The 13234-nt window shown below is 43.5% G+C and overlaps 1 protein-coding gene across 1 annotated transcript; it reads left to right on the top strand.

The window, feature by feature from the left end:
* The first annotated feature begins 8751 nt into the window (after nt 1–8751).
* On the top strand, nt 8752–13094 carry puraa (purine-rich element binding protein Aa). The gene has a single exon (XM_070843831.1). It carries the CDS (start codon nt 8787–8789, stop codon nt 9642–9644), a length of 858 nt encoding a protein of 285 aa, XP_070699932.1. The 5' UTR covers nt 8752–8786; the 3' UTR covers nt 9645–13094.
* Nucleotides 13095–13234: the final 140 nt, after the last annotated feature.

Here is a 13234-nt window from a genome sequence, read left to right as displayed (position 1 = left end):
GACATACGCTCTAATTGGCGCAAAACATTCAAAGTACGGGAGATGAGCCGCCTCACGTTTTAAAGCTGTGTTGCAGGCCGACCGTCATGGGACATTAGTTGTAGACACAAGTGAAGGAGTGGCACTGAGAGGTGTTAAAGATCCTGTTACAAACATTGACGCTAGTTCATAATTCAAGTAGCAGAGACTCATTTTACCCTGGTGAAAAGCAAGAGAGACACTCGCTGTGGCAGTTGAGCTGTTGACAAGTGGCTCTGGCAAACCTGGTGACAGAACGCCCCAGGAACTCTTGTCAGAGAACAGGACACACTGTTTAAATAAAAAATGTGTGTCTGAGCATCCACACGTGCACATGCTCGTTTTGTGTGTGCGGCCCGCTGCATCAACACCAGTGCAACACCATTGTGCACGGTTTTAATCAATAACTTCCGTAGCCTGAACAAAATGCTCAGCCTTGATTTTCATTTGTGAAATCTTACAGCAAGTCCTGTGTGTGTGTGTGTGTGTGAGAGAGAGCATACTACATATGAACAATGAACAATATAATATACACATGAACATCACCATTTACAATAAAGAGCCTCTGAAAAATGAGTAAAGCCTTATTACACATAAAAAATGGACCTTATGAGATTATAAAATGACTCTCGTCCAATCATGAACTACTTGTGCAAACAAAAAAGATGAAAACCCTAAAGTGCAGGGAGATAAAGTTGATCATTTGACATATTCAGCAGCAACCTCATCCATTCCAGGCTAGCACTACAACACCGAGCCCTCTGGCTGCACCGAGGATGCATGCGTGCACAGAGGACTTGGACAGGCTATGCTGAAGTGTTGGGTATTAAAGCATTAAAGCAGGGCGTGAGCCTAAATATAGACTACGAACCAATTTGCTTAAGGCAGCGTGATTTCCCACACGTGATACCGGTGATACAGGCCGCTGTCCCTGGTCCTGAAACTGTACCGGGAGCGTGAGACGCATGTGCTCGATTCTCACACGAGAAGCCTCGAGGATTCTGCGAGACGGAGATCTAAATCAGATTTTCGGAGGGTGCCTGCAACGTTTAAAGTAACAATGCGGGTTTGCAGGATGCAGATAGTTCGATACACACAAACTGCAATTCCTCATAAGCAACAGTGCGAGGCGCATGTCTGATGCAGTTCAGGAGGAAGGAGAATGGGAGAGAGAAAGAGAGTTTGATTGATCATGTGGGCTATGGGAGCCTGCGAGAGTTGTCGAAAATTGCTGCATAGACGCCCCTTAGGCGCCTATCTGGTACCCACTGACTCCAAACCATGCTGGAGCCAGAATAAACACAAATCACCAGAGCGCCTGGTACCAAAAGCCCCGAGCCAGGCGCCGTTATCAGCCCGTTCATTCTTCCGGGTTGGACTTCACCGGTGATCCACAATACATTAAACTTACCGCAGTCCTCACACAAGATCTTCCCAACATCCTTTTTTAGGTTCTTTGCACTCGTGTCCAGCGGCGCAAACGATGCCTTGAAAACCAAGGGCTCGTCAGTGGGGTCCATGAAAAAAATGTACTTGTGGTTCTTCTTCACTTTGGTGCACGGAGCCTCGGATCCAAATTCCCCCACGGTGACGAGCTGCTCTCGCTCCAGACCCCCGCTGTTCAGGGGCCAAACATCCAGCACTTTGACATTCACACGGTACGGCTCCGCGGAGACGTTCACAGGCGTAGACTGCACCTTGCCCTCGATCACCACGGCGGATTTGTAAACCTGGTCCTGCAGGGAATTCAAACTCGGGGAGTAGCAGGCGAATGAGACCCCGATGACCAGCATGGATAAATGCACTGAATCAAGCCTCATGCCGCCTGCTTTGGCTCGGTGGTCGCTGGTCGCGTTGCGGCAGGGCTCTCTCGGCTGCGGGGCGATGGCGATGGAGCTGGGTTGAATGAAGAGACAGCAAGTAGGCTCCAGTAGCACGGCAGCGCGGCAGACCTTGCATAAGTGTCCATGCCATCGGGATCCGCTGCTTTTTCGAGTGATTTTCAGTGGGTAAACAGCAGCTTTGAAACGGGGGAAACCGCGGGATGATGCTGGGATTCAAATCCAGTCACTGCTTTCTGCTAATAATAAGGCATCGTAGACAGGCTAAGCGAGGAATCGGCGGATTCTTCCCTCCAGAAGATGCCCCCCCCCCCCCCTTATGCTGCCATAGTAGCCTTAACTGCAAGACGACGCCACTCTTATCTTTGCCCAAAAATTGCAGTGGTGGGGTACCGCTAGGATGGTTTTCTGTATCATCTGCAGCGGAGGGAAAAGACGCAAAATGCTGCAGTGAACCACAAGTTTGGTAGTCCGGTCGCAAAACATAAGCCACGTTTCATTCCCCCCCCCAAAAAATACAAATGAAAAATAAAAAATAAAACAATATTTGTGGTCGGCAGCTATATAACGCGAATACGGCGCCTTCCACCGCGGCTCTCTCTCCGCCTCCCCCACTAGCCACAGACGGAGAGGAAATAATGCCGATTGCCAAGGGGCTCCGTCAACAAAAACGCAGGATTGGAGCGCTGAGATGGAGGCAGCCGAGGGACCGAAGGGTCGATCTCCTCACTCCCGAAACCCAGTTACTGTATGTCAATCACTCCATGGTGTTTTATCAGCGGTGATCTCACGTTGTAATGAAATAAACGAAATCCTAAATCCATGACTGTCCCTCCTCAAAATCGCATCTTACTGTAGCCAAGGCATTACTCCACAAAAAAAAAAAAAAAAAAAGAGAGAGAGAGAGAGAGAGAGAGAGAGAGAGAGAGAGAGAGAGAGAGAGACAGGTTCACGTTAAAAAATGCAGCCGCATAGTCCGGTGGGCCTGAAAAATCATATGGCTGCGATGACTAAGGCTGCGAAAGCGTTTCAGATTCTTCAAGAGACTGTTTTGAATGAGTTTTGCGTCTCTTCCCATTAAGTCATGCCCTGCATTCAGGTCACATTCGCTGCTCTGCCTCTAAAAAAAAAAAAAAAAACTGATGTTGAAGCACCGCATTAAATCCATACAGCTGTAACAGCTGCAATATTGGGCTCCAAAGCAGAAAAAAAAAACTATGTTTTTCATCACTTTAGAGGGAGAGGATCCAGTGAGTGTGTGGTTCTCTGTCTTCTCACAATCACAATTTACGCATTGGTGATGATAACGCAGCTCTGACTGAGCAAACATGGGAACATCAACGCGTTTGATCAGCAGCAAATCACAGAGTTTAGGTCAAATTAACAGTGTGATGGTTTGGTTTAGCCTAAATGCCAAATAGAATGCGGATACAGGATGTTGTAGTGACAGTACTATTCACAAAGAGCGACATCTGCTGACCACAGTGCGGCATATTTATGAGCGATTTGACACAGGCTTGCTGTAAATGCTGCTGTAAATCAAACAGCAAAGGTACCAATTCAGGAAAAGCAGGATTACCGAATTTGAATCCTGCCCAGTGAAATATGAGGACTGAAATAGCAGTACAGTTTATGCCAATGCGTGTTTATTTTGCATTACCCTTAAACAGGGAGCCAGTGTGTCACAGAAAAAAAAATATATATAATAATTTCTTTGTATATATAATATATATGTAATATTCACAGTATATCCACATATTTACATGTGTTTCCATTAATGCGCATGTCCTGCAGACCTGGCTGCTCTCCGTGGTGCTGAAACTTTAACAGGCCTATAAATTAGACCTATAGCGTGCTCATGTGGGACTCAGACATGAAGGCATGAATAATGTATTACTACATGAACTTAACTCTTCTTCTTCTGTCACAATAACTACCACCACAGAGTAGACACACAGGCATGGGTCTGACTCTCATTCTGAGATGTTAACAAGCTGTGAAGTGACACAAAGGTCACAAAGTTGGCCATAAATTGTACTTGTTATGAGGTGCTGATGATGATAATGCCCACTTACACCTTTAGACCACCTCCTTCCGTCACAGTTGCATCAAAACACTGCCCAACCTGTTACCATCAGCGGGCGACGCTGCAGTTCCTCGGTATCACCGAGGGGAGGCGCGCGTCCGCCCGCGGTGCGCGGTTCCCACAGTGCGTGTTGACATCAGAGGCGAAGCGTGCGGCGTTGAACTTGTGCGTGTGTCGCTCTCCGTGCCACGACTCGCCGTTTCTTGTCCATCTTGTGAAGCAAGCAGAAAGCGGTCGGCGGTGCTGTCACGGAGGCCTCGGAGCGCATTCACATGTGTCCTCTGCCTCGCCTCGTCTCCTGCGGCACGCCGTCGAGGCTTTAAAGGCGCCCCCGCCCGCTGACTGAGCGCTGTAAGGTAGGTTACGGGATCTGGCTCGGTGGAATGACGCTTTATATTTACATGCCATCCGGACGGCTGACTTGTCCTGCAGCATCTAAGTGTCCTAAGGTGCAGCCCCAGCGTATGTCACCGCCTCGCAGAGTTTTACAGCGGCGCATAACATGCAGCGAGCGGCCGTGCGCCTCATGTGAGATGATAATGGAGCTGCGTTTGGAGCAGCGCCACAGCATTCCTGTGTCGGGATGTAGGGCAAAACTTTGTGAGGTGATCATAGCGGCAGCCTTTCTCAAACTGCGACGACACCTCTTTTTTTTTTTTTTTTTTTTTTCTTTCGTTTTTGAGGCTGAAATTCACGTCGGACGATGCCAACTGCGTTCAAACAGAAGTGATTTTACTGATCCGTGTTCACGATTTAAAAATTGGTCTGAGAAATAGGACAAGTAAACCGATTGATGATAGATTAATGAAGTTGACAGGTTGCTCGTGGCCTGTCGGAGCAGCTGATAAAACCACAACGCAGACACAGAGTCTATACAGCCTATTAGGTGAGTGAATATAAAATGCCCCATGGGGAGATTTGGGGTTTGAAAAGGTCGGATGAAATCCTAAAATGGGGTTTTTTATGGGCAGCTGAGGCCTGAAGGGGAAGAGGGATATTAAACCATGCAGCATACATAAAAAAAAATGCAAATCTAACACCAAAACAGCAAAACCTCCTCTGATTTTCAGAATAATAACTCCTAAAGGAATTACTTACCTCTGTTAGACGCATGCGGACTCGCGTTTATCACAGAAGTATTGAGGAAAGGAAACAAAAGGCCCCTCTCAAAAGGTAGAGTAAGGTCGGCTGCACAATTACAGCAGTAATATATAGAAAAAATAAATTAGAATAAAGAATTAAAAGCGTGGATCCAAATAAATTCCAGAGCCTGACAATGAAATAACAGCAAGTTATGCAGAGGGCAGTGAGGCCTGTGTAGGCCTGCAGCCCACTGAGCTCCACAGTCACACGTTATAAACTGGCATCTTTTTATTATTTAGTTTTATATCCGCATGTTGATTCGGCTTATTAAGATCCCTGCTAATTCACTCACCTTTTCACTCCCTGAAACTTTGCTGGATTTTGCGGCGGAGCTGATCTGAAGGCCGGGCGACCTTTTGGGGCAGAAAGAAGCAGCACGTATTTAATAAGAGTTGATATAATACAAATTTAAACGTAGATCAGGGTTGAATAAGAAAGTTCAAAAGGAGAAAATCAGCTAAACTATGTTTAATCCCTTTAGGCCGACATGCTCACATGGCATGACCGTAGACAGCAGTTTGAATTATAACTAAATAAATGTGCTGGGCAGGCTTTATCTGTTAGCCCGAAGGTTCATTTGGACTTCTGATTTTTAATAAATGAGCGTCATTTATTTTTTAACATGTTTATTACAGCGTTTTTCAGGCTAAAGGTTAATTAATGGTCCTTATATTACAAATTAATTAACACATTTTACCTGCCTAATGCGATGATATTTTTTACTTTGGTTTTTTTTCATTGCTTTATACTAATAATTACAAGAATAAAATGGAAATAATGAGTTCATCTTTGCCTTTCTTCAGCATTCTGGATATCAATCAATCTGTAGTCCATTTGATATAATGTTATTTTAAATGTTTAAAAGATTATTTCAGTGTTGTACTCAACGAATTGTGGGAATCTTTATTATATATGAAAGGTTATTAATGATTTTTAAATTTATTTCTATGCAACAGCAAAGCAACGTTTGGCATAAAAGCATCTGAAATAATAGGCATGTCTTATTATTTCAACGTTTGACCAGAACCCGGAGTTATAAGTATCTAAGAATTTAAAAAAAAGCCTTCTATAAATGTGAAGAGGTTTTATTTTCTGGGGGAGACTATCTTTGTTTGTGTTACTGAACTCCAGCCAGGCCTTCAGAGAGTCTTTGGGACGCCTTCACTGAGGAGATGTCCACGCTGAAAAGTGACTCAGTCTCCTATTTATTCCTAACAACTCTGTTAATGTGGATTTTTTTCATTTTTTATAAAGAAAAGTATATATATATATATATATATATATATATATATATATATATATATATTATGCATGTTGAAACAATACCCAAAAAACTGACCACAGACCACATGACACAATTGGCCCATCTGTCCTCAGAATAATCGACGTGTTTTGAGCGAAATAAATGTGAAGGATCACGCTCACCCTTTAAAGATGAATGTATGTGCAGTGCATAACAAATATATTGAATTTTGAATCAGGCGTCCAATCAAGCTGCTGGCCATCATTTTTATCCAGACCTCGAGGACACACATTTACACACACACACACACACACACGTGGTCTTCAAGAACGCATATAAGAGCACATGAGGAGGAGGTTCAGCATCCATGTTCAGGAGAGTCCTACAAAAAGTGGCTGTTTTACAACAGTCTAAAAATAGGCGTCAAATTCTGGTATGATAATGTTGAAATTCATGGCATTCTCTTATTCAGATTTTAATTTATTGCGTAAACCCCATGCTGCATCATAAGAAAATGGCCATTTAGTCGTTTTTACTTGCAAACAAATTGTCGGTTTAATGACTCATATAAATCTCAGGCGTCACTCTCTCAGTGATTTTCCAGAATAGAACAATAACCTTATTTATCCTTTCCTGACAGCGGATGATTTCCCAGGGTTGTTTAAGAGGAATAGGGCAACAACACGCCTAGAAATGATGTTGCAATAGCAAACTGGCACAGCCGCATTTAGGGCTAAATAAAAGGCCTGTGTGAAGCCCAGAGATGCTGTGAGTGAAAGGTCTGCGCAATCAAATGTGTTTCCAGGTGGCCCAGAGGGAAGAATTACTGTGGACAAAGTACCGCCTGCATGGGAACCGCATTTGTGACCGATCACAGGTAAATGTTGTGTGTAGCCTATTAAAATGTGTCGGCATGAGTCCGCAAGTGGAGCAGAAATAAAAGCAAAACCAGATTAGGATAATTAAATTGTGAATTTCTCAAAATCAGCTGTCTGTGAGCTCGCCAGTGGCCTTGGAAGTGAGCAACAATTAGAGCACATCATCGCCTGGGCCTGTAATAGGCCTATGGGCTGACAGCATGTGACTGTGTGGGCCCACGTTTAAACATGGGCATAGTTTGGGGGGAGGGTTCCCCCCCCTCCCACACACTCACACACACACACACACACACACACACAATGTCAGTCAGTGCTGCAGCCTCCAAATGTCTAAATAAAGCGCACAACAAATGATGGGTGTTATTCTCAGGCCTCTCCAACACAGATAGATAAAAATGAAGCTCCTGCTTTATGATAAGCTGCTATTAAAGACCACACAGTTGACATCACAGAGGGCCTCTGCTGCAGCACACAGTGAGTAATCTCACTAAAAAAGGCGGATATTTTTTTGTCACTTTTGATCCAACTGGAAGGAAGTATACTGGCAAACTTAGCGGTCGTGACATCAATTAGTTGGCGCAATGTGGCGAACACATTGGTCCTAAATCCATTAACATAGGTCAGTCCCTCTGCCCTTATCCCGACATGCTTTGGCATCACTGCGCTCCACCGCCACGCCAGGAAAGCACATTTGAATTTGAGTTGCGTGAGCGCAGATTTCTAGTGTAATCTTTCAAAATGTTGCCTAATTCACCCGAGAACTGCGAATTAAATAATTGAAATTAATAATGTCATGACAATGCTGTGGCATTTCAGTGTGTGCTATTTACTATATTAATCTGAAGAAGGTTAAAGTGGACTATTTGAACCAGTGGACCTATTTATTATATTATGTCATGATCCTGTGCCGTCGGTTTCACAGGCCTATTAGTGGGCTATTAGTGGTTATTGTTGATATCATTTCACCACTACTGCTAACACAACGCCGTGGAATATTAAGAATACATTCAAGTTGGTGGACAGAATATAAAGTTTAAGAATTAAGACTTGATTGCCATTTTCTTATGACTTCAGTCATGACTTTGGCCCAATTTTTGCTCCGTAAACTAACCTCTCACTCACCTGAAATAAACTGTGTGTGCTCGTGCCAGGATGCCACAGCTAATGCGTGGTTTGCACATTAAAAGTGCACAGAGATACTCATGTAGCCGGTGCATGCATTTCTCTCCCTAAAACAGAGGGCAAAGCTGGGGTGTTTCCAGGCACCAAACGCACCACCATAACCAGAGGCTGTATCTGAGAATCGAAACCTCGGCACACACTGCGAAAAGAGCGTTTCTTCTCAGTTTCGTTTTCAATCTCAGTAACAGCTCATAGTGTTGCACACCTTGCGGGAGAAAACACATCGTCCTCGCTCCGCATTGCAAATCCCCCCTCCATCCCTCTCACCACCCCTGCCTACCCCCGTGCCTGTGTTTTATATACCTCTCTGTGTAGATCTCGCGAGAGCTCCGGCGTTGGCTGTGGCTGGCCGTGGCTTTGCAGCAGACAGAGGGAGAAGGCAGGCAGGCAGCATCATGGCGGACAGAGACAGTGGAAGTGAGCAGGGAGGAGCAGCCACGGGCCCAGGCTTCGGCTCCATGCACCTGGCGGCAGGAGGGGCGGGCTCGGCTGCGGGCCTCCAGCACGAGACGCAGGAGCTGGCGTCGAAGCGGGTTGACATCCAGAACAAGCGCTTCTATTTGGACGTAAAGCAGAACGCGAAAGGCCGCTTCTTAAAGATAGCAGAAGTCGGGGCCGGTGGAAACAAGAGCCGCCTCACTCTGTCCATGTCCGTGGCGGTCGAGTTCCGTGACTACTTGGGGGACTTCATCGAACATTATGCCCAGCTGGGTCCGAGCAACCCGGGACTGGTACAAGACGAGCCCCGGCGAGCGCTCAAAAGCGAGTTCTTGGTCCGAGAGAATCGGAAATACTATATGGATCTGAAAGAGAACCAAAGGGGACGGTTTCTGAGGATCCGACAGACCGTTAACCGGGGGCCCGGGTTGGGATCCACGCAAGGCCAGACGATCGCTCTGCCTGCCCAGGGACTTATTGAGTTTCGTGACGCTTTGGCTAAACTTATTGACGATTACGGTGTAGAGGACGAACCTGCAGAGTTGCCCGAAGGGTCGTCATTGACTGTGGACAACAAGCGGTTTTTCTTCGACGTCGGATCCAATAAGTACGGTGTGTTCATGAGGGTAAGCGAGGTGAAGCCAACGTACCGCAACTCAATTACGGTGCCCTACAAAGTGTGGTCCAAATTTGGGAATACTTTCAGTAAATACGCCGAGGAGATGAAGAAGATCCAGGAGAAACAGCGGGAGAAAAGGGCATGCGAGCTGCAGCAACAAGAGGAGATGCAGGCGGACGATGGAGACGAGGATTGATATAGAGTGCAAAAAAAGATGCAAGAGTAATGAGAATAACAAGAGAAATATAATTAAAAACTCTACTGTATAAAGAAAGAAATCTAAAGATTTAACTGTAATGGTTTAACTCCAAGGGAGCATCACCCACAATATAAGAAACCTCCACAACCTGACAGTTATGACATGTTGTCACTCATCGCTGGATGTTACCCCACTTATCCACCATTAATACAGTAACAGGCTGCTAAACAAAGTAATAACATTATATTTGAACATTGTTTCCTACTTGACAAACAATATTGAACTGAGTGTTTATTTCCCTTATTAACAGAAAACTTTTGTACCAGTTAAAGCTATTGTAAAAAAAAAAAAAAAGTGTTTGCAATGTTCAAATGGGATTATTGCCGAGTTCCGAGGAAAAAGCGTTTCCTTTACATGTGAGCTAATGACTTCAGCACAAATCAGATAGTTTAATTTTTAAACCAAAATTCAAAAAAACTTTGTAAAAGGTTGTCACATGTACTTGCCATCCTATTTACCTTTACCTGTGAGTAGAGATGTGTTTACACATGAATCATATGAGGGCTAGGCCTGCTTCGGAAACCGGTTAGATGTCATGCAGTATAAAAGGAACATATAGGCATTTTCATGAAATGAAATAAGTGCTCTATTTGTTGTGCAATATGCATTGCATATAAATCAAATATATTGAACTGGTCAATGGATCTTGACATGATGACATTTGCCAGAGGCATTCAAAGAAATATTAATATTGTAATTTTGTTTCAGTTGAAATTGTTGCCATGCAGATGGATATATTATAGACTACCTTTGTGTCTCGTTGTTAATGCAATGTGTTCATTTTAAAGGTACTAAATGTGTATTTGATAGAGGAAATGCAGTGACAACATGTAGCAAATGGCCGGAATTGCAGATTACTTAACAAGACAAATGCCCCACACATACTGTGCTGATCGGCTCAGTGGTCTGAAACAACATCAGAACAAAAAAAAAAAGAATAAGAGGCAAAATTCACAGGAGCGTCACTGGTTGGTACGTCTGAAAACATTTTGTGATCTTGTTCAGTTCATAAAAGTCCGAATGGTGCCAAGGAGTGCTGTTGCTGCATGTTAATCTGCACTAAGATAGATTTCGTTGGTCTCCCAAAATATTGGCTCAAGGACCCTTCCATGTGTATCTTTATCTGCCTATAGTGTACGAATCTCAAGTTTGAGTACCGAGTGATTTCCATCCAAAGGCTTGGAGTAGATGTAGTGGAAACTGTATCAAAGCGTGATTGTAAAAGGAGCGACCTTGCGAACTGTAATGAAAATATCACCATCACACTATGAGGAGGGCCACTGAGGAGCACGCTTGGCTAAGCCAGGGTGAAGAGGGTTTCGCTTCGCCTGTTGGTGAACCCCCAAGTTGCGTGTCAGTGGATGTGCCCATCCCTCCGAGATTTAGATCTGAAGATGTGAAGTTCAGTGGGGCTTCTTTGGATACGTACTCATGGCTCCACTTTAGATTTGTAAGCCCAAATATCTACCGGGGGGGTCGGGAGGGGGGTGATGAGATTCTGCTTTGGTCTAATTGTAAATATTTGGGCTGCCACACGGAAAAACAACTGGTTCTAATCCAGTTCAGTCGCATCTCATAGATGTGTGATAGCAGTTTTATAAACTCTGTCAGTAAACTCCAGAGAAACTGACAACAATCAGATAATGTCAGATTTACCTCAGCATTGAATTAAATGATTGCTCCCGTGTTTAGATTGACTGGAAACCAGCAAACTAGACTGTCCTTGACCACCTATTTTTGGAGCCTGTGGTATAGCCTAAACGATACCCGATTGGGAGCATCCTCTTCAGCATATAAACAACCTGGTGCCTTACACACTCCGCATGCTTACACGCTGGCCTGGTGCTTTGGATCGCAGTTTGGCTTCTTTTTGTTATCGTTTCCTCTTTCTTTCATCCATTCTCGTGTCTCAGCCCCCTTGTGTGCTAGTGCACAACTCGTGGTGCTAAAAGGGTTTGTTACCAAACTCTTAAAGAAAAATTTGAAGCAGAATTCTTAACTTTTTTCTGCTACCTTCCTTCCTTCCCCCGACTTCATTGCCATCCCCATTCCCCAGCCATCCAGGTATCGGCCTACATGTAAACATGGAAAGGGGGTGGTCACCTAGATGCAAGATGATGCAGAAGAGTTGGCTCTTCACAAGCCAAGCGCATTAGCAGAGAGAGAGCAGGGGCTGATTGGGAACATCGGTAGTGGCTCAAATGATTAGTAGTTCATGGGAAAGCCCCCTTTTGAAATGCTCGTTCTATGGCTTGGGTAGTTCTGTGTAAGATGTAAGTAGCTCAATTAATGGGGAGCAGCAAGCATGTCTTGTTTTGTTTTTTTTGTTTTACGTAGTTTTACCTTTTCAGCGTTATTCCACATTATTTGTAATTTTGGAATGTTTTCGCCCACAAAAAATATATCTATTTTTTCTGTGCAACATTTCATCACTGTGTGCAATATCGTATGTGCCAATGGTGGCAATATATGTATATCAATTAAATATATGATTACTATTTGAAAGCATGTGGCTGAATTCCATGTTTATTTCTCATGAAGGAGTTGTATGCCTTTATTTGCACTCAAATCTCCATGCTAGAGGAAAATATAGTAAAAACCAAGGCCTTAGCAGCCTGTTGGGTTAAGCAGTTCACATACGTACTTTAACTTGAAATAGAACAATGTCACTGCAAGTGTGCGTCTCTGTAGGAAAAGGGTAAACTCGGCTTATGGGTTGTTGAAGGTAGACTGTAAACACACAATGGAGTTTTTGTGAAAAGGAAAACTTCATGAAAAAAAACAAAACAAAAAAACCCCCAAAAAAACAGTGAAATCTCGATTTTTAGCTTTAAGCTAAGAAAAGGTGCTTCAGTCCAATCCTCATTAAGGTGTATGGTGAACTGTCTTCAGTGGTTGTTGTGTGTAGCACTTTGCTTTCCCAGGTTAATGAAATGCCTGACCAATACTTGTTTTAAATGATCTCAACAAAGAATGTCGTTCTCTCTTATGTTGGTTCTTTTTTTTTTTTTTTTTTTTTTTTAAAGAGGGTATCTGATTTGCTTATTTGGTTTTGATGCATTAAATATAATTTATGTACATTTGACAAATTTAAAAAAATAAATTTAATTTACCCACGAGGGAAAATCTACATTCAAAATGTATGTGTTTTTTATGTTTCATTTCTTGTTGGAAAAAAAGAACTTCCCAAAATGTCTACAATTCACTGATACTGAAAGTATGTTGAATTTTGATGTAGTGTTGTCCACAATGTCTGACTCTACATTTGCAATGATACTAATTACTAACGCTTAATTTTACAGCCTTTAAAATACAAACTTTGCAATGACAAGTACCTGATGATTCATTTCTTCTTAGAGATTTCTACATTAGTACTGTATGTGTAACACCGGGCTGTAAAATAAAGCATTACTTTGTTCTCTAATCATCCTGACTATGCAATTTGTGATCATCTGTATGCAACTACTGCTTTAATGCTCGTACAATACTAAAGAACTTAGAGCTTATCGATCACGACCCATAGATCC

Source organism: Pempheris klunzingeri, chromosome 14 (genome assembly GCF_042242105.1).
Source record: "Pempheris klunzingeri isolate RE-2024b chromosome 14, fPemKlu1.hap1, whole genome shotgun sequence".
In the NCBI taxonomy this organism is placed as follows: domain Eukaryota; kingdom Metazoa; phylum Chordata; class Actinopteri; order Acropomatiformes; family Pempheridae; genus Pempheris; species Pempheris klunzingeri.
This window is presented reverse-complemented; position numbering and strand designations above follow the sequence as displayed.